This window comes from Alligator mississippiensis, chromosome 1 (assembly GCF_030867095.1).
Source record: "Alligator mississippiensis isolate rAllMis1 chromosome 1, rAllMis1, whole genome shotgun sequence".
Lineage (NCBI taxonomy): Eukaryota > Metazoa > Chordata > Crocodylia > Alligatoridae > Alligator > Alligator mississippiensis.
The window spans coordinates 300574332-300600079 of NC_081824.1; the positions used below are offsets into that span (position 1 = coordinate 300574332).

Genomic DNA, 25748 nt, shown 5'->3' on the forward strand with positions numbered 1-25748 from the left:
CAATGCGTGGGCTGGGGTTGGGGTATTTTTGGCACGCTGGCCAAAAACGCTGTCAACCCCTGCTTTAAGGCAAAGATTTGCAATTTGGCATGATGTTATTCTTGTGCAGGGGTGTGTCCACAATTGGTCCAGTTGTAGGCCTCAACAGTCTCAGACGACACATGCGGTTTAGATTCATAGAATCGGAAGAGACCTCAGTGGGCCATCTAGTCTGACCACCTGTTCCTGGCAGGCAAGAAAAGAAACACCAACCCTGGGGTCATGTGATCTCAGCCCGGTGCCTGTCCAGTCTCTTCTTGAAGACCCCCATCCGGCTTGAAGACCCCCAAGGATGGGGCGAGCACCACCTCCCTTGGAAGCCCATTCCAGATTCTGGCAACCCTGACCATGAAGAACTTTTTCCTTATGTCCAGCCTGAACCTTCTCTCTAATAGCTTATGGCCATTGCTCCTTGACGTTCCAGGGGGTGCCCTGGTGAACAGATCATTGCCTGCTTCATGTTGCTCTCCCCTTATGAATTTGTACACCACCACAAGGTCCCCTCTCAGCCTTCTCTTGGAGAGGCTGAAGAGGTTAAGGTCCCTTAGCCTTTCCTCGTATGGCATTCCCTGCAGGCCTCAGGTAAGCAGCTCTTCTTCGGACCCTCTTCAGGTTGTCCGCATCCCGCTTGAACTGCGGCTTCCAGAACTGGACACAGTACTCCAGCTGTGGTCTGACCAGCGGTGCATAGAGGGGGAGAATCGCTTCCCTGCACCTGTTTGTGAAGCACCTACGGATGCACGACAAGGTGCGATTGGCTCTGCCAGCTGCTTTATCACATTGGCAACTCATGTTCATCCTGGAGTCAACAGTGATTGCAAGATCTTCTTCTTGGTTAGAACTCAGCAGCTAAATTCTCTGATGATTCCATCTACACTGGAATCATCTCTCCACAGGTTTTACAAATTTATCAGACTCTGCGTGCACCATCCCCAGGGAACCAGTTCAGCATGTTCCATTCCAGGGCCAATTCAGACTTTCTAGGTCATTTACGTATCTGGCAGCCCGGGCTCTCTACAGCAGCATTTCTCAACCTGTGTAGGCTGCGACCCAAAAGTGATCACAAGAATATATAAAGGGTCGCAAACAAACTTTAAAAATAGATCATGTTTTGCATACATTTTTGAAAAAACAGATGCTTCTTGTGCTTCACCATGTGTTAATACTGGGCATCCTAATAAACAGGGATCTGGGTTTTCCATTTACCGCAGAAAAACACGTATTTTCTTCCTTAAGGGAGAAAATAATTGATTTTATCCTTTAAAGGAGAAAAACGTGCACTCCTCACAGGCTGGCAGATTTCAAGCCTGAAAGGGGCTGCTTGGAGTTGGGAGAGCAAGAGAAGGGCAATCAGGCAGGGGCACCATGTGCATGTGTACACACACACACACACACGGCAATCAGGCAGCATGAAGAGTCATTCCCACAGCTCCCCACACGTAAGTCTACGGCACAGGAAGAGGCACAGCTCCCCACACGTAAGTCTACGGCACAGGGAGAGGCACAGGCAACATGGGCAGGGGTACGGGGCCACAAGCGATGCGTTGGTGGGCATGGGGGGCATGTGCCCCCCCTCCCCAGATTTGTGAACCCACTGTGGCCATGGGGCTGCAGCCCAGCAAGACCAGCACGGGCAAGAGCCACCTCCATGGCCCAGCAGGCAAGACCTGACACAGGAGGGCAGAGCAGTGTGACGAGACTCATTGCTGCCACTGCTAGGACCCCTGCACCAGCTGTGTGGCCAGCAGCGCAAAGACTAATGGATGAGAAGGGGGGGGGGGGGAGGGGGGGACGGGCCCTCCTGCCCTCACCTTCTCCCATCTCCAGCTGCTTGTGCACCAGGCCATGGCTATACCCTGCTGCCACGGCCCAGACACTACCGCGATTCCCCTCAGGCTGTGGCTCTACTTGGGACAGAAGGTGGAGTGGCAGGCAGAGTGAGTGGCCTGGGGGAGTGGCGACCAGGCTATGGTGGAGGGGTAAACCTAGGGCCCAGTGCATGAGCGGCTGGTGGCGGGAGAAGGTGAGGACAGCACGCTCCTCCCCCCACCATCTGTTACTGCTCATGCTACTGCCATTGCAGCTGGCACGGGGGTCCCAGTGGCAACATCAATGAGTCTCACTGCCCCATTCTGCCCTCCTGCCCTTGGTCCTGCCCACTGGGCCACAGACATGACTTCTGCCCATGCTGATCCAGCCAGGATGCAGCCCTGTGCCTGCTGTGGGTGCACAAGTCAGGGGGCACATGCCCCCCCCCCCCCCCACATCCCACATCCACCCATGAACAACACACGCCCCTGGCAGCTGGGGCAGCACAGCGGCGGTGGGAACACAGCAGCACTGGCAGGAGCACGGCAGCAGCAGTGAAAGTGTGGCAGCGGCCAGCAGGAGCTCTCACAGACACTGCCGCCACTGGCGGTGGTGGGGACAACCACCTGCTGACACCACCAGCAGCATCAGCGGTAGCCAGCAGGGATCGCTGACTGCCCGCAGATGCCGTCAGCAGTGTCAGCGGCAGGGGTTGGGGGTGGTGAGCACCAACCATCCACAGTCACCGCTGCCTTTTTGTAGGGGGTGCACTGCCACACACAGGGGGTGCATGTGCACCCACGTCCACCCCCTACGCGTCATTCCTGCATCCACCCTCTAGCCCACACACTGTGGGACTGGGTTCTGTGGGGGACAGTGGGTTGGGACCAAGGGGTACCAGCAGGGCTATGTGGCTGTTTTCTACTTAACTATTTCCTATGTCAGGACTGGCCACTGATGTTTACAAACGGGTCCTCGTACAAACAGAGTTGAGAACCACCGCTCTACAGCACCAATGACACTGAGTGCAGAAAGACTATCAGAGTTTCCAAAGGTGAGCCAAAGGCAGCGAAGAGAAGTAAGCATCTTAAAACAAATGTAAAAATATTAGGAATGGAGGGAAAAGGAGTGAAGCCTGCATGGGGCTGTCGACAATAGCAGCCATGGTTAGGAGGGGAACACAGAAAGAGAAGGGAACCAAAGGAAAAAAAATAAAAAGGGTTTTGTGAAAAAAATAAATGAATGCAATAATGTAACGGAAGACTGTATAATAATGCATACTCACAGGGCTACTGTGTTTAAATTGCATAGCCAACCATAATTCTAGCATTCCCTAAATTATGGGTGCTTGAGACCTCTGCAAGCTTTTGTGTTCTTTTAATTTGGCTTGTCAGAGTGAATGCTACGTAAACGTATAAATAGGGGCATTAAAAACTTATAATAGGCATATTGTTGTATTTTCTATATTTCTCTTAATAGACAGTCATTCACAGAGCCACAATGACACCTGGATTACTACCTTACTCCAAACAAAGTTGCAAATTCAGAGCCTGCCGGTATGTACATATAATTTATGCTGTTCATTCTAATATGCATTACATTGCATTTATCAACACTGAATTTCATCTACCATCATCAGGACCATCCTTCTAATTTTTAGATCCTGCTGTAGTTCTTTGCAATCTTTTCTATTCTTGACTAACTTAAATAATTTTGTATCATTGTCAGGAAGTTATGCCCTCATTCAGGAGAGCACAAATCTCAAAAGTATCCAATTGAACCACTTCACATGCCAAGAGTAGAAATAAAATAGCCATCTCTTCAGCTTCCAACCTTACTTCTCACCCTAAGATATTGAGTTCCCTTGATAATTTCTTGTGAGAGACTTTGTCAAAAACCTTAAGTTTAAATAATCAGCCCATGTTTTTCCAGATGTTACAGTAAAAGTCAAAGCCCTGTCTAATTCTGATTTCAAAGGGTGATTCTGAGGCAAAAAGAGGAGCTTCTGTTTCCATCGTGAATTCAGAATTATAGTTATTTACTTTAATGATAAAAATAAGGTTTGTTAATTTTTACTCTCAGCACTGCAGAGCCACAAGTGACACCAGATTCCCTCCTGGTTCAAGCAATTTCCAAATGTTGAACATTTACCTTGAGGTAGAAATGAGACAGGCACTTCTACAACTGAAATGCCTCAGATATGTCAGGGTTACCAGTGACGATGTGAAAGTGATGCAAAAGCCAAAAAATATACAGCTTGACTTTCAGAGACCAAGGTTAACTTACAGGAATAGCAGAATAAGCATCTTTTTACTTCTAAATCGAGTACAATTGCTCTGGAATCACTGAAAGATGTCAGGCATTGTCAAAGTACAACTGCTCTTAAGTCTTTAACCCTTAAAGTCTTGTGAAATTTTTCATAACAATACCAAATCAAAAAAACAATTATAACTTTAAGGAAATGATGATTCACATAAAACATATCAACATTTTGAAGAGCAATGAATCAAAGTTAGGTATCTATTTTCCTACATCTACTGAAATATGTGCTTCTTACAGTATATACAACATGCTGTCCTGATATATAAAACTGACTTACTTGTTACAATCCCTGCCAGAGCTAATACAAACTGATTTTCATCAGAATCCAGATCCTGTTGTTTTGTATCTTCACCTAAAGACTTCACAAAACTCTCCATAGTTTGTCCAGTGATTGCAAAAAAAATTACTGCTTTACTCTGCAAACATAGACAAAAAAGAAGAGATTACTTCCCCTGCAGTAACTACGGTTCTGTGTGATGCATTTTCCATATTTATGTCAATGGATCCAGCATTGTGTGTGTCCATGTGTGTACCTATCTATCTATAGATATATAGATATTCTGTCTATGGATATATGCCCAGTGTGCTGAACACAGATTCTTCTGACCAGCTGTAATCACTGGAGCAAGGCCAATACAATAAGCATCCTTGGCCCTCCAATGAGGAAATAAAGAGTAGGGCCATGCCAACTGCCTCTCAGTTTCTTCATCAATGGAATTCTGGCAATAACAGACCACACATTAGATGCAGCTGTGGAATTTATGTTCTTTGTATGTTTCTATGAATGAAGATTTCTTGGACTTCCAACAAGTATGCTCTTTCCAATGTTGCCAAGCAATGTTGTAACATCTATACACACAGATGAAAAGTGTATGGCTCGGGATGCAGGACTTGGGCACGATTGATATTATCCCTAGACGCAGAGTGAACCTTATCACTGGTTGAACACAGAGATTTCTAACCTAGTCTGGGGCTATTATACCTATCTTGGCTGAGTTCTGCTTTAGCTTCCTGCATATCACTGTTAGTAACAGAGCTGGAGAAAATGCATCAAGGTTTAAAAAACACAGAATCAGGAACACACCCAGAACTAACCTGGAGATCCTGACCTCAACGAGGTCCTTGAAAAATATTGCATGGATTCCATTCCATGCCATCCAATCTTTTAGACACAAAAGGTGGACTTAGGTGCCTAGTGTGAGATTCTATTGTATTCTGCTACAGTCCCCGAAAAACTTTCAGTGAAAAAAGTGAGTGGGTCCCCCTCCTCCTTGCTGCCTTTTCATGACTCAATCTTACGGGTAAGAAGACAGGATAGTACAAAAGTAGATGCATTCATGTATTTTCATGACTTGGAAGAGAATAAAATTATACTTCCTAGACACCTTTTAGGTGGAACAGAATCTAGCCTTCCCCCTTGTCACTCAGTACATATCTAGCTGTTTGCCCCACTGGAGACAAAATGGAGATGAAACCTATTACAGAACTTGCTCATGCCCAGAACAGTATCAAAATTACATTGTTATTTGCAGAGCTGCTTGTGTTTTATTTACAAACAAAAAAGTCAGCATTAACACTGCATCTGTGTATTTAGTTCCAAAAGATGATTTTGTCTTATATTCAAGTTATGAAATATACGTGCATGTTCAGGTGTTGTTTGGAGCATGCCCCTTATCCAAAATGCTTAACCAGACATTATGCCCAAGATTTACATATCTACTCAACTTACTCCTCCTAGAATGTTTCTAACTGCTTCTTCACTGCTAGAGACGCCCCATAACAAAGTACATACTGCTGCTCCCATTCCTGTACAATACTCTGCCTGTTGCAGTAGTTGCTGTTTTGCCTCATTCAGCTGCTGTCGAAGAGTTAGTTTCTCCTGAAATTAATATAAGAAGAGTTGGGGAGATTTAAACCAAATGGCATTAAATTCCATTTCAGATCATCCCTAGTACATTGCAGCCATTCAATGAGGGAAGCGCATTCAAAATAGTTCTGATGCATTACAGAACAGTCCTGAGTAATAAGGTTATGCACAGTGGGAGGTCAGCAGGAGTTAGGAGCATGCCCTGTCCTATATAGCCGGTGTAACAGTGAAAGACCTGAACCATGACTGCTAGTAATCCACTAAGACTGTAGAAACTGAGACAGAGATCTTAGAGGCAGGAAGACTGACTGGAAAGGTAAAATAGCTTCAGCTCCTACTAGGTAACAACTCTCTCTCTCAGTGAAAGATACATTTTAGCAAGCCAACTTTTATAGCTTCACAACTATATAGTTCAGTGACAAACTGCTAAGTAGCTCAGCCATTTGTGATAAAGTTACTTAAGATCCAGGATAAATACCCTAGATAGAAAAAAGACCTGTAGCTTGTCATTAAGCAGTGACAGATAAGATTTCCCTGACACAGGGGCAGATTAAGCTCTAGGCCTGAGCAATGGAGAGGCCTCCAAATTTAGGAGCACAGAACCTTAGATGCAAATAGCTGTTTTACTATATAGCTGCCTGCCTTTGATGGAACTGGTTTCACACTTCATTCACTCTGCAATCAGCAACAGAGAACAAAGACCTTGAAAAGCAAAATTCAATGAAATGTGGCAGTATTTTGTATCTGCAAGCATTTCTCTCAACCAGATGAAACCTGGCACAAAGGGGGCTATGAGCAGGAGATGGTTCCAGATATCATTTAGTCTGAAATCATGCCCTGGTTGAGAGGTGTGGGGATTACTGCTGGAGTCTGTGGGGAGAAGGGAAGACTGCTGCAATCTCAGTCTAATCTCTGCATCTGTAGCAACTAGGCCATGATGAGGAGGTAAGATTGGTACTGGGATCCCAAGAGCTGAAATATGGCAGGGGGATGGATGTGTGAGGATATGCACTGCATCCATCAATGCAACAGCTACTTGAGAGTACCTTGGGAAGCAGGAACAGAGGGTCAGCACAGAAAAGAATACCAAATCAAGGGTGAAAAGAAGGGAATATGTACTCCATGTCAGGTGTCATCTACCCCTCTCTTATTTGGGGTCCTCATTTTCAAACACATCACAACACAACTGTCTTGTCCCCACCCTCCGCAATCCATGATATCCCACCCTCATAAATCTACACACACAAAGGGAGTGAAGTGAGCAGGATGTCTTTTATGACGTGCAGGAATAGAAAACAGACCAAAACTCAAACGAATAAAAAGTATCTTCACGATTTTACTGAAAATCTAATGACATTAGAGGTCTGTATCATAATGTTTGCAGTTGTAGGTTCAAAAATTCTGGAAGATTTAGTGCCATGTCCTATTATGCCTAATATATGTTTAGGTGTTACTTGGACATTTAAAGTTCTGATCCTATTCCAGCATTAGACATTAAGTGGAAAACTTTAAATCTTATCCCACTCTACATGTGCTGTGCAGGCACAAGAGACACCCTGTATGCCTACGTTAGCCCCTTACGCTCTCTTACAATCCTAATCTGCCCAGGAAAGCACATGAATTCTGGGCAAATCTCACTTAAATTCCTGAAATTTTACTTGCAAGAGGAGGGCCCACCCACATCTTAGCCTAATAGCCCAATGGTTAGACCGCATGACCAGGAAGTGGGAGACCCTGGTTCTGGCCCTCTTCAATTCCAAAAATTTTTTACTACACCATGTTTAGCTTGTACTGATCATACCTAATAAAGAATGCCTTGCATTCGAAATCTTGTCTAACTCCATCCCAATGAAGCAGTTGGTCCAATAAAAGATATAACCCTAAGACATCCTTGCCTCTTGCATGATTCCTGGACCATCACAGCTACATCATTTTTAAACTACCATGAAAACTAAGTTCATTTTAAAATGGAGTCTGCTGTAAGTTTAAGAACAAAATGGCTAAGTTCAACCAGACTCATCAACTGTTCAACTACTACTCTTCACCAGCAGACTTTTCATTCTACTCAAGTATACTTAACCTTCCTCCCATCTTTTTCTTTTTGTGTACAGTCTTCATTCCATGCTTAAATTTTCCACCTAGGTGCTGATACTCAGTAGTAAGACAACTTCAGAGATGTCGTGACTAAATAATATAAATCCAAGAGCAAAGCCACAGCAAGTACTTCAAACAGTTAAATTGCCATAACAAAAAAACACATGAAGTAGGGAAAACCAGAAATGACATTTAAAAGATTGGGAGGACTAATCAGGTCTGCAAAAACAGACAAATAACTTGGAAAGAAGCAACTGTACAATGGGTTCAGGTCCCTGAATAGTTACTATGCTATTCAGTGAGACTATCTCAGGGAAGGGTCAAACTTCATGACTGTAACAGTGTTAAACTACGCAACTACGGGATGACGGATGAAGAAAAGAACAGTGAACTAAATATGACGTTTATGCTTCTTATTTAGCTCAGAATCAGAGAGCTTCTTAAATTCCCTAAACAGGCTGTAGAGGATTCCGAGGAAACTTTGGAATGAAAAATGATGATTCATTATTGACCAAGAGAAGAGTATTACCTATCCAGAAAGCCTATTTTCTCTCTTGTGTCCATACCAATGAATCACCGTTGTTTTCAAACAGCTTAATAAACATACAGAAAACAATTCAGTGCATTCCTGAGAATGCCTCAAGCTTATCATTTTGTCCCCAAAACTCCAGCATCAGCACTACTATGAAAGCATCATTACCTATGTCAACTGAAAGTGTGTTTTCTTTAACACCATAAAAAAAATATTTTCTTTCATAATAACAGGCAGAGATACACATTTGTTTTCATGCTAAAGATCCCAAAGAACTACTGCAAGACAATCTACTTTTGAAATGCAGCATAGACTATCAGTACAGATTCCACAAAACTGAAAATGGAAGGGAAAGCATTGGCTAAGTCAGTGGTGCTCAATACAGTCTGTGGACCAAATCCATTCCATGGGACTCCCCCCAGATCCAGAAAATGGTGGCAGAGTGACGGTGTTGCCACCTCCATTGGTGGGAGAGGGATGGTGTTAGCATTACTTGTTGCAACTCCCCCATTGCCAAATAACCAGACCAATGGGGAACTGCACACTGGCCCGCAGACTGACCCCACGCATGGAATCTCCTTGGCTAGGCCCCACACTACTCTGGCTGTCAGGCCAGAAGCTTGACTACCACTGGGCTAAAAACACCAAGAAAAATGCCTGCTCTTATTAAATAGATCACGTTTAATAGAAAGTCTCATTCAGGAGAAACCTTACACAGTAAGTTCTCTGGTATTCAGTTTGTCATGTTTTTATGAACAAGAGTTAAATCCTATCTGTCAGGATTTAAATCAGAAGCTTTAACACACATATTTCCACTCCAGTGCTTACACCACTGAGGACTTATTTATATGGGAAAATACAATTGAATACCTACTGGGGAACAAGCTATCCTGCAACACCTATTCCATACTTGCTCCCCCAGGGGACAATTATTTCAGAACAAGAGTGTCCGTATATGGAACTATTATGGAGTACTGTATTTATGTGAACACAAGGTGAGGTTTTTTTCCCCCCAATTGGCATAGAGGCAAAAAGCCCCTCATCTTATAATCACATACAAGAAAATACAAAATACACTGTCTATAATTAAACTGCTGCCAAAAACAGCATGAGCTCAGAAAATTAAACCAACTATGAAGCTCATTAAACACAGCCAACACTGAGCATAACTATAAAACACATGGCAAACATGATGATGGGAACCTTTGGATTTTTTTACCTTTAAAAAACAAACAAACAGTGGGTATTCCCTCCAGAGGGAAATGGCACTGGGCCTGGAGGTACTGCAGTACTAGGCCAGCTCTGGGAGGACCAGCGCTAGCCTCAACACTCTCCCAGACATTCACTTTCTACTGGGAAAATCACTGCTCTCCCAGGTAAAACCACAAGTATACAGATGTTCAAGTTTTTTCTCCCAGAGTAAAAATGGCTCCCAAAGGCGAAAAAAAACCTGGGAACAACCAGGGTTAAACCACTCCCAGAAGAGTTTATCCTGGAGAGTGTACATCTGTACACATTCTAAAAAACACATACACTATGCTCAGCAACCGTGGCATGTGGTTTCACTGTGTACACTGAAATGCCCTTACAAAGCTCTATATATTATCCCGTTTGAAAATGAAATGAAACATTAAATTCAAAGGGGATAATTCCTTCAAACAGCTCTAGATGTCAGCTATCTCAAAAGATAATTTAACAGCCTTGGAGAACATCCAAGCAGCCTTTTTTCATCTTGATACAAAGTGTACTTCGACACAGGTCCGCAATGATTTGCATTAAGCTGGATTCAAAATAGTAAAGGTCTAACTAAATAATACAAAAGAAAAACAAGCAAACAGGACATTTACATCCCAGGGCAAAGCTAAGCTAAATGTGTTCTGTTGTTGCTGACATGCAGTTTACACAGCATGCAGGCTCACTAATTATGTTGGAGACAGTACAGATTATGCGACACAGTGGTAGAGTGGGTAAGGCATCAATTTATAACTTGAATCATAGTTAAGACTGATCCCTAGTCAACCCAGCTCTAAAGATGTACCTGTCACACAGGCCAGGGAGTCAAAAAGCAGCTGGACATGATCCTAGTCACATCACTGCCTTGTGTCATGCTGGCTACAAAAACTGGCATCAACACAAGCTTGATAAGTTGATAGGCCCATGACAGACCTCTGACCTTTACTTAGATAAGGGTGGCCAATCTGTGGCATTGGCAGCCTCTGTGCATGACACACCACAGATCACGATAGGAACAGGCAGCAGAGCAGCAAATAGAGCAGGAAGCAGAACACAAAGCAGGAGATCAGGCAAGGAGTACAGGACAAGAAGCAGAAAACAGAGCAGTAGATTGGGCAGAGGAAGGGGATTGGAGTGGCACTTGGGGAGAGCAGAAGGTTAATTTGTTACATGTCCACTAAAAGATTGGCTCCTACTGACTTAGACTATGACATATATTCATACCTAGTTGGGAAACAGTTAATTCATTATAGCAATACAATTATTATTTTGTGTTTGAAAACCGGAAATAAATAGTTATTTTAGAAATATGCAAAATAGCAAAAGGGAAAGAAAACCAGACCAAAGTGTGATTTTGGCATTGATGGTTTTCCTTTAAGAGGTCAGCTTTGAATAATCACGAATATTAAAATCATATTACATATTAGTATTCTTAGAATAGGCTCCTTTCTTTTCTAGAACCTTACAAAGAAAAAACATTAACAACTGAACTTTTTTGTGTACAATTAAACATTTACTTGGTTAGACAAAGACAAGGTCAAGAAGTTTCTAACGTCGTTCAGAATTCATAAAATGAAAATGGATTTTATCTTGGAAGAGTAAACTGTTAATTTCCCTGTACCTCCTATTAAAATTCAAGTATATACACAACCCTTCTTTGTGAACAAACGTACCTTCTTCTCCCTTATGCAATCTGCCTGGGCTGTTTCCAGACGGGCTTTGAAGTGTTCACAATCCATTCTCAGCTGCTCTAGTTCTTGCTCTCTTTTCTCCATACCTATAAAAAGAATTTAAACAAATTAAATATGGAGGAGTTAAAAGCAGCCATTTACATTAAGGATGAGCATACCTTAGATGCAGTATGAAGAATCTATTTGAAATATTTGGTTGTGTGCCTCCTCCTTGTGGCTAGGGAAGTCTATAACAATTTTCCATGTTATTAAACGATTATTACAACAATGGCACTAAAGAAACACACGCTTTTTTATTTAAACTGGGCAAAACAAAGTAAGTCAAAGCACAGGGTAAAATTTATTTAATCACAACAATGTATACTATGCTTTGGGGACAAAGCATAGTATATTATAGTAGAGCTGAGCTCTGGTTTGCTCGCAACATTTATGTTCATATAGTTTACTTTCTATTTTTTAATTGCTGCAGATGATCTGGCTCCTTTTTACTGAGGTGTAGCAGTAAGTATGGTGACATTCCCTGAGCAAAATCAGGATACTACAGATGTGTTAAATCAATGTTTATAGTGTGCTAGATAAATGCTAAGAATATCAGGTGACAGACAGGTATAACAACTGTATGGATATCAAATGATACAGATACAAGCTATTAACAATACAGCTATTACCTCTGCATGATTTTATAGCAATGCAATAGTAGCTAGTATCAAAACTGCTCAAACTTTGACCCTGTTTCAAGGGTAAAAGTTAGGGTGACTTAGCTCACTTGTATCACTACAGGTTCATGTAAACATAACAGGTAGGAGTACACCGATAAAGATTTTCTTGACCGGTACCAATGGCCGATTATTAACCAGCCATACTGGCAGATACCAATACAATAGCCAATTTACAGGGATGCAGCCTGGCAGGTTGGAGAGCAGTGCCCTGCAGGTAAGTCTGTGAGGGAGGGAAGGGGCGGCAGGGGGTCAGGGGGAGAGGGGGCAGGTTGAGGCCCCCACAGTGAGGGAGTGGGGCAGGGGCAGGCACTGCCCAGTTGGAGCTGCACATGCGGCCCTGGGGCCAGGAGCAGGACAAAGCCACAGGTGGCTCATCCAGGGGGCACAGGGGGAGGTGGCTCCCCGCCACAGCACGCACCCCTGGGAGAGGAATAGGAGCATGTGCCCCCCCTGGATTTGAGCACAGGGCAAGGGCAGGCTGCCCCCTGTAGGCTCGGGGTCTATACCAGCCTCTTCCCAGCAGAAGAGCTGGACCAGGGCTGCACTCAGAGTAGGTGGGGGAGGGGAAGGGCAGAGGCAGTGCTGGTGGGCTACAGCCACCCCAAAATTCCCCATAGCAACCCCTACCAGTGCTGTAGATTTCATAGTTTTCATAAACATTTGGACTGGAAGGGACCTCAGAGGATCATCGAGTCCAGCCCCTGCCCAATGGGCAGGAAGTCAGCTGGGGTCATAGGATCCCAGCAAGGTAACCATCCAAGTGTGTCTTGAAGGTGTTCAAAGTGGGTGCTTGAACCACCTCCGGTGGCAGTCTATTCCAAACCTTGGTGGCTCGAACAGTAAAGAAGTTCTTCCTTATGTCCAGACTGAATCAGTTGCGGTGGAGTTTGTGACCGTTTGATCTTGTCATGCCCTGGGGCACTCTGGTGAACAGACATTCCCCAGATCCTGATGAGCACTCCTGATAAACTTACAGGTGGCCACCAGATCACCCCTGAGCCTGAGCTTTTCTAGGCTGAAGAGTCCCATGGTTCTCAGCCTCTCATCATAATGTCTGTTTTCCTGACCTCTGATCATGCGCGTGGCTCTCCTCTGCGCTGTCAAGCTTCTCCACATCCTTTTTGAACTGTGCAGCCAAAAACTGGACACAGTACTTCAGCTGCGGCCTCACCAAGGCCGAGTATAAGGGGAGAATGACGTCCTGGGATTTGCTTGAGAAGCATCTATGGATGCAAGCCAGCGTTTTGCCCGCTTTACTAGCTGCAGCATCACATTGAAGGCTTATGTTCATCTTGTGGCCAATCATGACCCCCAAGTCCCTTTCATCTGTAGTGCTAACCAGTGTAGCACTGCCGAGCCTGTAAGGATGCTGCAGGTTTTTCCTCCCGAGATGGAGAACCTTGCATTTTTCAGCATTGAACACTATCAGGTTCTCATCCACCCATTTCATGAGCCTGTCAAGATCTGCCTGGATCATCCTCCTGTCTTCAGGTATGGATGCTTTATCCCAGAGTTTGGTGTCATTGGCAAACTTGGCCAGTCTGCTTCTGACACCAATGTCCACATCATTGATGAAAGTGTTAAATGGTATGGGCCATAGGACAGAGCCTTGAGGGACCACACTGGTGACCACGCACCAAGACGTTTGGCTTTCTTCAACCACCACCCTCTGGGTCCTACCGCAGAGCCAGTTCTCCAGGCAGCAGATCGTGGTGAGGTCGAGGCTGCAATTAGTCAGTTTTACCAAGAGGTGATCATGGGATACCAGATCAAAGGCTTTTAAAAGTCAAGATATACAACATCAATGCCTTCCCCCCGTCCAGGTTATAGGTCACCTGGTTGTAAAAGGAAATGAGATTGGTCAAGCAAGACCTACCCACAACAAACCCACGTTGGCTATCCCTCAGGATACTGCCGTCAGCTAGTCTGTTAAGGATGGCCTCTTTGATAATCTTTTCCAAGACTCCTGGTCAAGGTCTTGCTCCTGGGTAGGGGGTCTGTAGTAGACTCCCACCATAGTACCCCCTGTGCCGTGTTCTCCATGGATTTTAACCCAGAGTGTCTCAAAGTCATCCACCGTGGATGCCAATGTCGGCTTGCAAGGATGCATAGCTTTCCTTGACATAGAGAACTACACCTCCGCCCTTTTTCGATCCCTCCTGTACAGGGTATAGACGTCTATACCTATGGCCCAGTTATGGGTGGAGTCCCACCAAGTCTCCGTTATCCCTACAACATCATAGTTGTTTGCATTTAGCTGGAGGACAAGTTCCTCCTGTTTATTCCCCAAGCTCCTGGCATTTGTGTATAGGCATGCAAGTGTCCCCGTGGGGGCCCTTGCCTTGCCTACAGATTGTTCCAGGGCTGCAGCAGGGGTGGGCTCCCTTAAATGCCTTGGCCTACTGGCTTTCATAGATTCATAGAAGTAGGGTCAGAAGGGACCTTGTAGATCATCAAGTCCAACCCCCTGCCCTGGGCAGGAGAGAAAACTGGGCTGATGACCCCAGCCAGGTAGACATCAAGCCTCCTCTTAAAGACCCCCAGGGTAGAAGCCATCATCGCTTCTCTTGGAAGTTGGTTCCAGATCCTAGCCGCCCTGACTGTGAAGTAGTGCCTTCGGATGTCTAGTGTAAACCTACTCTCTAACAATTTGTGGCCGTTATTCCTTGTTACCCCGCGGGGTGCTAGGGGGAACAGGGTCTCTCCCAAACCCTGCTGGTCCACCCTGGTGAGTTTATAGACGGCCACCAAGTCCCCTCTCAGCCTTCTCTTGCAAAGGCTGAACAGGTTAAGGTCCTGTAGCCTCTCCTCGTACGGCCTGCCCTGCTGCCCCCTGACCATGCAAGTGGCCCTCCTTTGGACCTTCTCAATGCTGTCCACATCCCTCCTGAAGTGTGACGCCCAGAACGCCCCTAATGAAACTGCTGGTAGCCCTTGAGCATCATCCCTGCTGCTGGCCCATCACAGATGTGCTTCTTGATGATCTTCTCAAAGAGTTTCCCCAGGATTGAAGTAAGACTAATGGGCCTATAGTTGCCCGGGTCCTCCCTCTTCCCTTTTTTGAAGATGGGGACCACATTGGCTTTCTTCCAGTCATCTGGCACCTGGCCAGAGCACCACAAGTGCTCGTAAAGCCATGCCAGGAGCCCCGCCATAACCTCTGCCAATTCCCTCAACACCTTGGGGTGGAGAGCATCTGGACCTGCTGATTTGAACATGTTCAGCCCCTCCAGAAGCTCTCTAACCCAATCCTCCCTGACCTTAGACCTGGTGGTGTTTCTCCCAAGTCCATCTGGAATCCTGGTCAGGGGGTCCTGGTCCCTGCACAGGAAAATGGAGGGGAAGAATTTGTTAAAGAGGTCTGCTTTCTCCTCTGGTGCAACTACCAGATTGCCAGGCAAATCCTGCAGGGGCCCCACATTATCTTTGATCCTTGACGCTAGCCCTAGCTCCGTATCTGCCTTAGCTTTTCTAACAGCCCACCTACAGACCCAAGCGGTAGAGGTATACTCCTCTTTGGTGATAGCCCCTCCCTTCCACCAGGTGTACGCCTCCTTTTTGGCAATCAGGCATTCACGAATGCCCTTGGTGAGCCAGGGGGACTTTTGGGCACTCTTGCCCCCCTTCTTGTTGGGATTGTCACCCCTTGGGCTCTGAGTACTGTCTCCTTAAGGAACGACCACTCGCCTTGGGCATTGAGTTCCCCTACTCTCGAGGACCCCAGCACCTCTCCAACTAATTTCAACTCATTGAAGTTGGCCCTCTTAAAGTCTAGGGCTACTGCCTTGCTGCAGGACCTTGGCACCCTGTGCTGGATGGTGAATTCCAGCAAGCGATGATCGCTATTGCCCAGGTGGTTGAGGACCTGGAGCCCTCTTACCGGGTCATCACCTGTGGCCAGGCTTGCTCTGCAGGCCAGCAGTGGCAGTAGTCCCCCCATCCCCCAGCAGGCTTAGTTTAAAGCCCGGTGGAACAGGTCAGCCAGTCTAGCTGAGAAGAGCCTCCTCCCCAGTGGAGAGAGGCGGAGGCCGTCCCTTCCCAGCAGCTCGTTGCCTCTCTCACCAAAGAGCGGACTGTGATCATGGAAGCCAAAGCCTTCCCGATGACACCAGCGCCGCAGTCTTTGGTTAACTACCTGGATCCTCCTCTCCCTCCTCAGCCCATAGCCCGAGATAGGGAGGATCGAAGAAAACACTACCTGCGCCGCCAGACCCCTAAGCCCCACTCCCAAATCCCTGTAACACCTCATGACCTGGCTGGGAGCGCTCTGAGCCATGTCACTGGTGCCCACGTGGATAAGGAGCATGGGATAGTGGTCGGTAGGCTGGCGGAGTTCAGGGATCTTCTCCGCAATGTCTCGGATGCAGGCTCCTGGGAAGCAGCAAACTTCCCAGGCTAAGGGGTCGGGGTGGCAGATTATTCCCTCAGGATGGAGTCTCCCACGACAAACACTTTACATTTTCTCTTGGGGAGAGCGGGGGCGGTAGCTACAGTAACACCTGTGTTGCCTGCAGGAGCTGGCAACTCAGCAGGCTCTGCTGGGGCTGCAAGAGGTTCATACCTGTTGCAAAGCTCCAGCGGGACAGGGGCCTCAGTGTGGCGGGCCCTGGGGCCCTTGACTACCTTGGTCCAACCCCGTAGCTAGATAGAATGGGAGGTCCCTGAGTCCTCCCTTGTCCTGGAGGGAGACCAAGGTCTATCCTCCACCTCCCAGGGGAGAAGGGCCTGGCAGTAGGAGTCGATCTCCTGCTCACAGTCCCTGATGGCACACAGTCTCTGGACTGTGGCCTGGAGCTTCTCCAGCTGGCACGCCAGAGACCCCAGTAGGGAGCAGACCTCACAAGGGGAGGTGGCCATGCTCCTGGGCCCCAGAGCCTGAAAAAGCAACAGGCAGCCCCCGCAGCCAAGGGCCAGAGGGAGCACCCCGTCTGCGTGGAGCTCGGAACCATGGGCTCGCAGCAGAGCCAGGACCAAACTTCACGCAGCATTTATCAGTGACATTACTGGCTACACTGGCCACAAAAGCTGATTGCAGATAATGTTAATTTTCCTTTTATCAGTACTGATCCAATATGCGACTGATATACCAGTGCACCTCTAATAACACGTACAGTTCAACAGTTGTTGTGCACTTCCTTGTCCACACCCTTTTTAGAAAGACTACCAACATACCCCTAATTTAAGGCTGACTAAAAATAATATGAATCTTTTAAAAAGAAAAGAAAAAAAGAACATTCATATCAACAAAACTGATATCCTAAAGCATCAGGAATAAGGCTTATTATTAAAAGTGTTATTATTTGACATGGGTACCAATGGCTGGCATTCCAATTGACACTGATAGGAAGGACAATTCTGAGCCACCTCTAAGAAATACACCTCAATTCATCCAGCACTTTTTCACCAGTCTTATGTTTTTTGTGGCATGTTGGTGTTCTTCCATCTGGGTGTTTGGCAGGTTGTTTGCTGTCCTTTCTATACTGCAAAAAGCATTTTACATTGTTTATGGTTAGCTTCAATGAGAAATTATTTTTCTATTCTGGTATCTGATACTATGATTGGTGGAAAAAAAAAAATGATATCAACCCCATCCATCTCCTTCATCTCATGTACCCCATGTTTGAAAGACAGGCTGATCTTTAAGCCACTAACTCTGTTACTGGTACTCTGAAGTGATCCCTTAGGGCTTCATGCAGCCTTGCAGCATCACCATGTGCACTATTTACAACCCTTGTGTCCGGCTGCTCCAACCTGAAGAACAAATAACTCCACCTCCCCTTGCCCTCTGGAAGGCAAGGCATTCCCTTTGGTTTCACAATGGTTGTTCAGGACACCACAGTCTGCAACAACTCCAGATATACCGTGTACCTGATTTATGTCCCGCCTGCTCAGGAGATCTTCAGTGCCTCTTTCAGACACCTAACATCACTCTCTACCACTGCTGGGCACCTGCATGTTTCCTTGGTGTACTCAGAGGTGAAATTACTATATCTAATGGTGCAGAATTTAACTCTGACCATGTGACAACGCATTCTGGGTAGCATGGGAACCTGAAGAATGTATGTCTGAATATTTATAAGAGTTTATCTACCAAAATTGCCTCTGCAAGTATGGAGTGAAGAGGTTTAACTTGGCCTGTACCACTAAACACAGTGGTATTGGAAAGATACATCAAAGGCCTTAATACCACTGCTGAAGGAAGATACCCATCAATAACCGCAAATTCATCACTTCCCTGATACAAAAGACATCTGCTGTCTTTTGTAGCACACATCTATCAACCGTGTCCCAAGATAATGGAACATCAACTTATTGACAGACTTCTAAAGTGACCACTTGAGATTGGTGATAAACTGCTTTAAAAATCCACCTGGTTGTTGCTGACTACCACAAAGTGAAAAGTGACAAGGGTTCTTCTACAGAAGTGATGCCAATTCCAAGGATTATCTGATTTCCTGATGAGAGGATGAAGAAGTTTCTCCTTGCTTATTTATGGTAGGCATTGCTGACATACTGTTGCAGATTTTAACAGACAAGCATAACAAGAAAAAATGCTACACAGCTGACCTGAATTCCACCACATTTATACATAGCTCCAAGTCCCTGTATGAATCCAAGTGGACTCCCCAGGCTCTCTCAAATATTTGTGATAAACGCCATGCTCACAGAAGGGGTTATAAACTGTATCCCTCTCTGAAGGTCATTGGAGTCTAGCCACCAGTACAATACGAAGAGAACAAGATAGTATTAGGACTTACTTTCCCTTCAGATACTTTGATGGGGGAATAAGCTGACTTGAACCAAAAATGGAATAATCTCAGGTGAAATCTGGCAAGTGGCACCATATATATACAACTGAACATATGGACTAATAATGTGAGGCAAATCCAAACTAGTGTGATTTCACTATCTTCAAGAATAACAGGAGTGAGAGAAATCAGTCCTCTGAAAGATAAGCCCTCACTGATATAGAAACTATTCTAGCCCTCATGAATGCTACTGTCTGTGATGGGGTAAGTGACCATTTTGTGTAGTTTACCAGAAGGTCTAACTGGACAATAGGAGGAACTGCATAACCAAAGCTTGTTAAACTCTCCTATTGCAATCTGCCTCTGACTAAACTATCTTCGCAATACAAACACAGATGCCCTCTTTCTTTATTGTATTATCACCGTGAGTAAGCATCTTGTTTAGCCTCTTTATCTTACAGAGAGGCCAAATGGCAGAAACATATACTGGTAGTGACTGGGTACCACTGGAAATACCACCTATGAAGTAGGACATGGCCATATACTTCCTGTAAGTCAAAAAGGCACAAACTAGTCTTGAGGCAGAACTGATGGAATGAGTTACTATATTGAAGCAAAGACCATGTATTATATTTGTTCAGTCTCTTCAGGTCTATGATAGGTTAAAAACTCTATTTGAAACCAAGATTTATCACAAGCAGATGGCTTCTATCCAATACTCTTTTGTATGGAGCAGTCACAGACATTAATGTCTAATTCCAATATATCAGCTGCGATCTGACCATTCAAATGAAAGAGTCAAGCAATTTCCAGTAATCTTCTCTGTGTTACCCTGGAGGTTTCTCCTGAAACTCCTGTCAAATTTTGTGGACTTCTCATTTTTTGAGTACCTTTTCTGGACCCAACCTTTCCTTAGACTGCAAAAACAACCAGCCCCTGTGACAGATGAGCATATCAGTGTTAAATACCTTTCAATATTACTTTAAACTGATTTTCTACTTGTTTCAAAGTTGGGGAGAAGCTGAGCAAAGCTAAAAATGTCAGACTCCTTTTGCTAGCTCCAGTTAAGCCCTATTTAATTGGAGAGCAACTGTGGCATTAAGAATTGGGAGGATGACAAATGCTTCCATATGCTTTCTTGAATAAGCCACCATTCACTGTCCTAGGTTTCAGCTACACCCTGGGGAGGACTTTAAAGTCACCAATGGCCAATGCTGGAGCCAACCTGACTACCTCTTCAGGTAAAGACAAAGACTCCTGTGACAGTGAAAGAGGTTGACAGAAACATTTTAAAACTCTCCCAGCATTCTCATAAGTATTGTCCACAGACTAAAGTGCAAGTACTTATTGATCCACTACTAGATACATGGAAAAGCAGAACCCAGCAAAATATTTTGTGATAAGGAGGTAAAACAAATAAGATGCTGGTAGGAATACAGTTGACCAGGCCATTCCATCTGTGCTCAGCATGAGACAGTAACTTCGTTTGAGTCCCTTCCCAACATTTCCAAATTGAATGGAAAGCTGGTAGCGCTATCAGATGCAGTCCTAGTACCCAAGCTATCAAGAATGAACTGGCACCTGATGTGGAAAGAATGAAAAGTAAAAAATGTAAATGTTTTTCTTGGAAGGAAAATTCTCCAAAAAAAAAAATAAAAAATCTGTTTTGAGAGAACCCCATCCCAAGGAACCATCTCCATCAGAAGCCAGACAGCCAGGGGAGTCTGCAAAGCTGGCAACCTGAGTATCAGAAGGTGTATGAAAAGTCCTGGCACCTTTCTGTGAAGATATCTTTTAGATTGTTGAATGCACTACCATAAAACTCTTCATTTTCGATAGCCTTTCTCTGCTAAACAGATCACCAAAATACAGTAAAGCTCTGAAAACGCTCAACTGTTAAATCAACGCTAAATTCCCAGAGCAGCCTAAAATTAAGAGGACAAAACATACTTTAAAGGTACCATAGCCTCCCCACACTCTCAACTGCAAGTTCTGAACCAACCCCTCAAATACCATACTGTTTTATATACTGGTACAGGATTCCCTCGCTTTATGCTGTACATGCATTCCTGGAAAACAGTGCATAACTCAAATTTACATAAAGGAAACCTACTTTACAACATAACAAATAGGGATATGTTCCAAGACCTCGACTGTACTGACAATCCAGACCCATTTCTACCACTTTTACAAGACTATTTTGGTAATCACCAACAGCACACAGTACACACAAGCACAGGCCACTATCATAATGGGGATGGCAACTACTAGGGGTGCACTTATAGAGATTTTGGGAGCCAATACCAACAGCAGATATTTAAGGAGGCATATCGGCTGATACCAGTCTGATATCTGATACAGCTGCCTCCAGGTGGTAAGTCTGTTGTGGGGGGGGAGGGGAAAGAGGCAGTGATAAATTTCCATGTATAGAATCTAATTATTGGAATGCTATCTTAAATTCACCCTCCCCTACCACTGCAGAGGGGCAGGCAGTGTCAGGGAAGCAGGTGGCATGGGGCAGACAGTGGGGGAGTCAAGCAGCCTAACCCTTGCCCCCTACCACTTACCCTCCCTGCTGCCTGCCCTCATTATTCCCATGCCTCCACCTCCTAGCACCATCTGAAATTTGTAAAGACTTACTAGCAATTAAAAAAAAATGCAAAAGTATGCATATCTTAAAATATGCATATCTTAAAATATATTTTGCAAATCACTTAAAATCATGTTTAAAAAAAGGCTTTTCCCATTTTTGCAAAGCAGAATGAATATTTTCCTGACCTAATTTCTCTGACCTTCCATTTTGCCTGAAAATGGCAGCTTACACTGAATAAATAAAGTCTTTACTTTCAGCTATTTTTCAATTTGAGGCTTGTTATTGTAATTTTTATTAAATTGTAATAAAAATTAGAATATTTATTGCTGGACACAAATCCAGTTAATTCTGAAAAACACTGAAGTTGTTTTTTACTGGAACATCTTAAGCAGGAACAAAACTCTAAAGCTATTTATTCAAATTGTGCTCTATGTATTCAGTACAGTAGTGAAAGTATTTACAATTGCTGCTAATGTAACAGAACTCACTTGTTTCAATAACATCCAATTTCTGGAAGCTCTCCAAGACATTGCCATTCAGTATTTTGGGTAAGAAATCCCGTAATTGCATCACTTCAGTTGTGAGCCTCTCCAAATCTCTTTTTTTGACTCTAAGAAATTCTGCTTTGGTCTCAGCCTTCTGAAACAGGAAATAGAACAAATCTTTGCTAATATACAATGATCCTTTATTTGCATTCCAGTACCAATCCCCCCAAATTCCTTTCTATGCACAAATCCATCTCCCTCCATTCAGTAACATTTTTAAATTTTATTTTGAAAGCAAAATATATCTAGGAGGTTTTTCAAACCAAGGGGCCTCAGAGACAGGAACTCAATTCTAATCCCAATCATGTTGCATTATGACCAGAGGCAAAACACATTCCCTCTCTCTGTGTCAATTTCCACCTCTGAAAAGGGTTTCATTTACCTCACTGACTACACTGAAAATTAATTGGTCATTTATACAGCACTCCAAAAATATGAAGAGCTATACACACACTTAGCTTTTACCTTCTGAGAATGCCCTCTGGTTCTAGTGTAGCTTTCAGTATTTTTAAAAAAATAATTCCAAAACTTTCTAAACATCTAGCCATCCAGTTAAATTGGGATGATTCTTTGACTGAAAATAGTTACAGTCCCTACAAAAAAATTAATTATATATATATTTTTAATTAAATTTCATTCATTAGCCAAGCAAGCATAGAAGTAATTTCATTCTGAGTTAAGACCAGCAAAAGGTTAGGTACAGAGGAGTTACAGCCTATTGCTATGGTATTTTTTTCAGTTCTGGAGTCTGAGAGTGAATCCTGATTTAAAAACACAATTTAAAAAAAGAAATTAACAATAAAATAAATTAGGGCTGCTGGGCAAAGGGCCTGCTATTATTTTATGTAATAACATACCAATTAAAACAGAGGTTGGTAGCCTTTTACTGCCACAGGCCAGAATTTGCAACCTGGCCACCTGTTGTAGGCCACAATTTTCCACCTTCCAAATACCTTCACCATTGATCCCCAGCCCCATCAGCAGTGAGGGTAAGCCCAGGAACAAAAGAGCAGCAGGGAGGGCTGTGGGGCAGTGCAATGAAGAGGGGATGGGCAGTCCAGCACAGATGCATGCCACTGTGAGCCAGGTCAGACCTTTGCAGGCTAGATCCAACCTCTTTGTGGGCCATAGCTAGCACACAACCAGCAACTGCAGGTTGCTGACTTCTGTGTTAGAGCAATCAAAGAGGAAAACAGAGTTCAATTCCCTGCTCATCTGGAGGTATTTCTCAGCTCTAAGGAATGTGCCCTGGCCATAAGGTTATACAGGCTAGCCCAGCTAAGGACACTCTTCACCCCTTCTGCAGAAGGTAAGCACCTTGCATTTTTTGCTGCACACCAGAGAGGTTAAGAAGAAAAGGTAGGATGACTTTAGTCTAGTGATTAAGGCACTTACTTAGGAATGGGAAATCCCGTGTTCTAGTCCATGCGTCCAGTACTGTATCTACATTTTTCCCAATTGCTATTATATAAAATAAAGAAACAGTTCTAAGATAAGGAACTGGAATCCAAGAATACCAATTCCCAGATAAGTGCCTTAACCACAGATTCTTCCTCCCGCTTCAAAAACCAACTCTCTCCGTCTCTCATCTGATGAATCTAACAGTCTTGGCTGTACCATGCATAGCTTTAAGAGGAAGTAAGAGACACCAGACCCTAGCCAGACTTTTCCAGTCTGATAGACAGGGCATTCTCCTGGCACTAGAAACATGGGCTTGAAGCCCCTCAGGCTGAGAGCCTTGAACATGGGTCTCTGACTTTTTATGTAAGCGCTCTAGGTAGGCATCACTGGTTCCTCCAGAGGCCATGTTTTAAAAAAAAGAACATATTTTTCAGAGAAATCCAATCCTGTCAGTGTGTTACTGTGCCTCTTATGGGACTCAAATTAGGGTGATGCCTGGTTTCTGGATCCAGGCTTAGATAGCAGATGGGCACCAGAATGGAAAGAAACCAGGGAACTTTCTAGTGAGCACAAAGCACTAAATTTGTTTATGCATCTCCAAGAAGTGGCAGCAGCTTAAGGGAGGGCTTTCCAGATTGCAATTTTGGACTTTGGTGCCTAAGCTCCCAAGTAAGACTTTTGCTGGATCTTGACCCACATCAAAGACACCCTGCTTAAGCAACAGAGTGAAAATAAAAGTATAAAAAATAAAATTATTTACTTAAATTGTAAGCTGCTTGGGACAGAGACCAGCTACTTGTTGCAGGCTGGTACAATGCATAGGGTCAGTGGATCTGAGGATCCTAAATACCAGCAGATAAAATTTAAATTGGCGAGATCAGGGGATGGCAACCTATGGCCCATGGGCCTGATCCAGCCCACAGAGTTACCACATCTGGTGGCCATAAAATTCAGCTGCTCTCTCCATGATGTCATGGAGACTAGTGCCAGCTGCAGCCAGGTCCTGCCCCCCGGAGCCAACCTCTGGCCCTAAGCAGGTCATTCCAGCCTGCCGCTGTATGAGATCTCTTCGCCGTCAAACCTCATGAGACAGCAGGGGACTGGAGCAGAAATAAGGCTGCTGGGGTCTAAATCCAGTGGTGCTCAACCTGTTTGCCTGGCAAGCTGGTTGGGCAGTGGCCCCGATCCAGTACCTGTGGCAGAGCCCCATCCAGCCACATGGAGGGGGCAGGAGGCAGCCCAGCCCCAGTGCAGCTATGAGAGAAAAGGTTTGACACAGCCCTGTAAGGGGGCAAGGCCAGGCCCTGATACAGCTGCGCAGGGGGAGAGGGCAGCCCGCCAACTCACGTGCCCCCTCTCCCTCAGGGGCCCTGCATGGCTCCTCAGACGGGACCGCCCCTCCCCCCCAGGCAGCGCGAGGCAGAGGGCGGTGACGTCACCATCCCCAGCGGAACTTGCGGCGTTGCAGCTGCCGCGGCAGCCTGCACCCCGCGCATGCGCACTACCTGACTGTCGCCTGCGAACCCCGAGCTCCGCTTCATAGCACCAGCCTCGCCTCGCCGCCCGCCCCGCCGCCACGTGACTTTGCTTCCGCCCACCCCCAGCCGTGGTGGGCAAAGCTTGAAGTCAGCGCCTTCTACAGAACCCATCCCCTCCGCGCCTGCGTTACTCCCCGAGCCTCGCACCACCACCACGTGACTCCGTCTCTGTCTCTCCACCCCCCGTGGGCGGGGCTTGGAACGCGCGTTCTACAGAGCCCCGCCCCCTCCCTCCTTGGAGGGAGGGGGGAGTATAGTTATGGCCAGGCTTAGTTCTAGCCGTGGGCTGGGTGGTGCGTGAAGTGTTGGTTTAAACCCTAAAGCGGACCCCAAATGGGGATACAGCATCAGGGGATAAGCGGCTGTGGGTTGGGAGTGAGGGGCCATGCTGAGGAAATGGGGCCAAAAATGGGCTCATGCTGAGGAAAAGTTTGGGATGCACTGCCCTAAGGAGCCTGAGGCTCCTGTCCTTTCCAGCTTGGGGGTCAGGGGTCTTGATCCAGGTGTCCTTGGGAGTCTTGTTTTTCCTGGGCCCAATGCTTCCCTGCAGCCAGGAGTTCCCCGGGTGCTTGATGGCAAGTGGTGAATGCTAGGGTGGCTGTCATAGAGAACAGTC

At 45.3% G+C, this 25748-nt stretch overlaps 1 protein-coding gene across 4 annotated transcripts in view; it reads right to left on the minus strand.

Annotated features, from left to right (window-relative positions):
- Positions 1-25288, minus strand: part of HSF2BP (heat shock transcription factor 2 binding protein) — a 59892-nt gene extending 34604 nt beyond the window's left edge. The window contains exons 1-6 of one of the 4 annotated variants that reach the window (XM_059720770.1): positions 25100-25287; positions 23589-23654; positions 22137-22287; positions 11570-11673; positions 5900-6049; positions 4448-4586 (exon numbers count right to left, since the gene is read on the minus strand). In XM_059720770.1, the coding sequence (XP_059576753.1) occupies positions 4448-4586; positions 5900-6049; positions 11570-11673; positions 22137-22218 (475 nt within the window). In that variant the 5' untranslated portion in view covers positions 22219-22287; positions 23589-23654; positions 25100-25287. The other 3 variants (XM_006260032.4, XM_019487205.2, XM_019487206.2) reach the window with 3 other exon arrangements.
- Between the last annotated feature and the right edge of the window lie 460 nt (positions 25289-25748).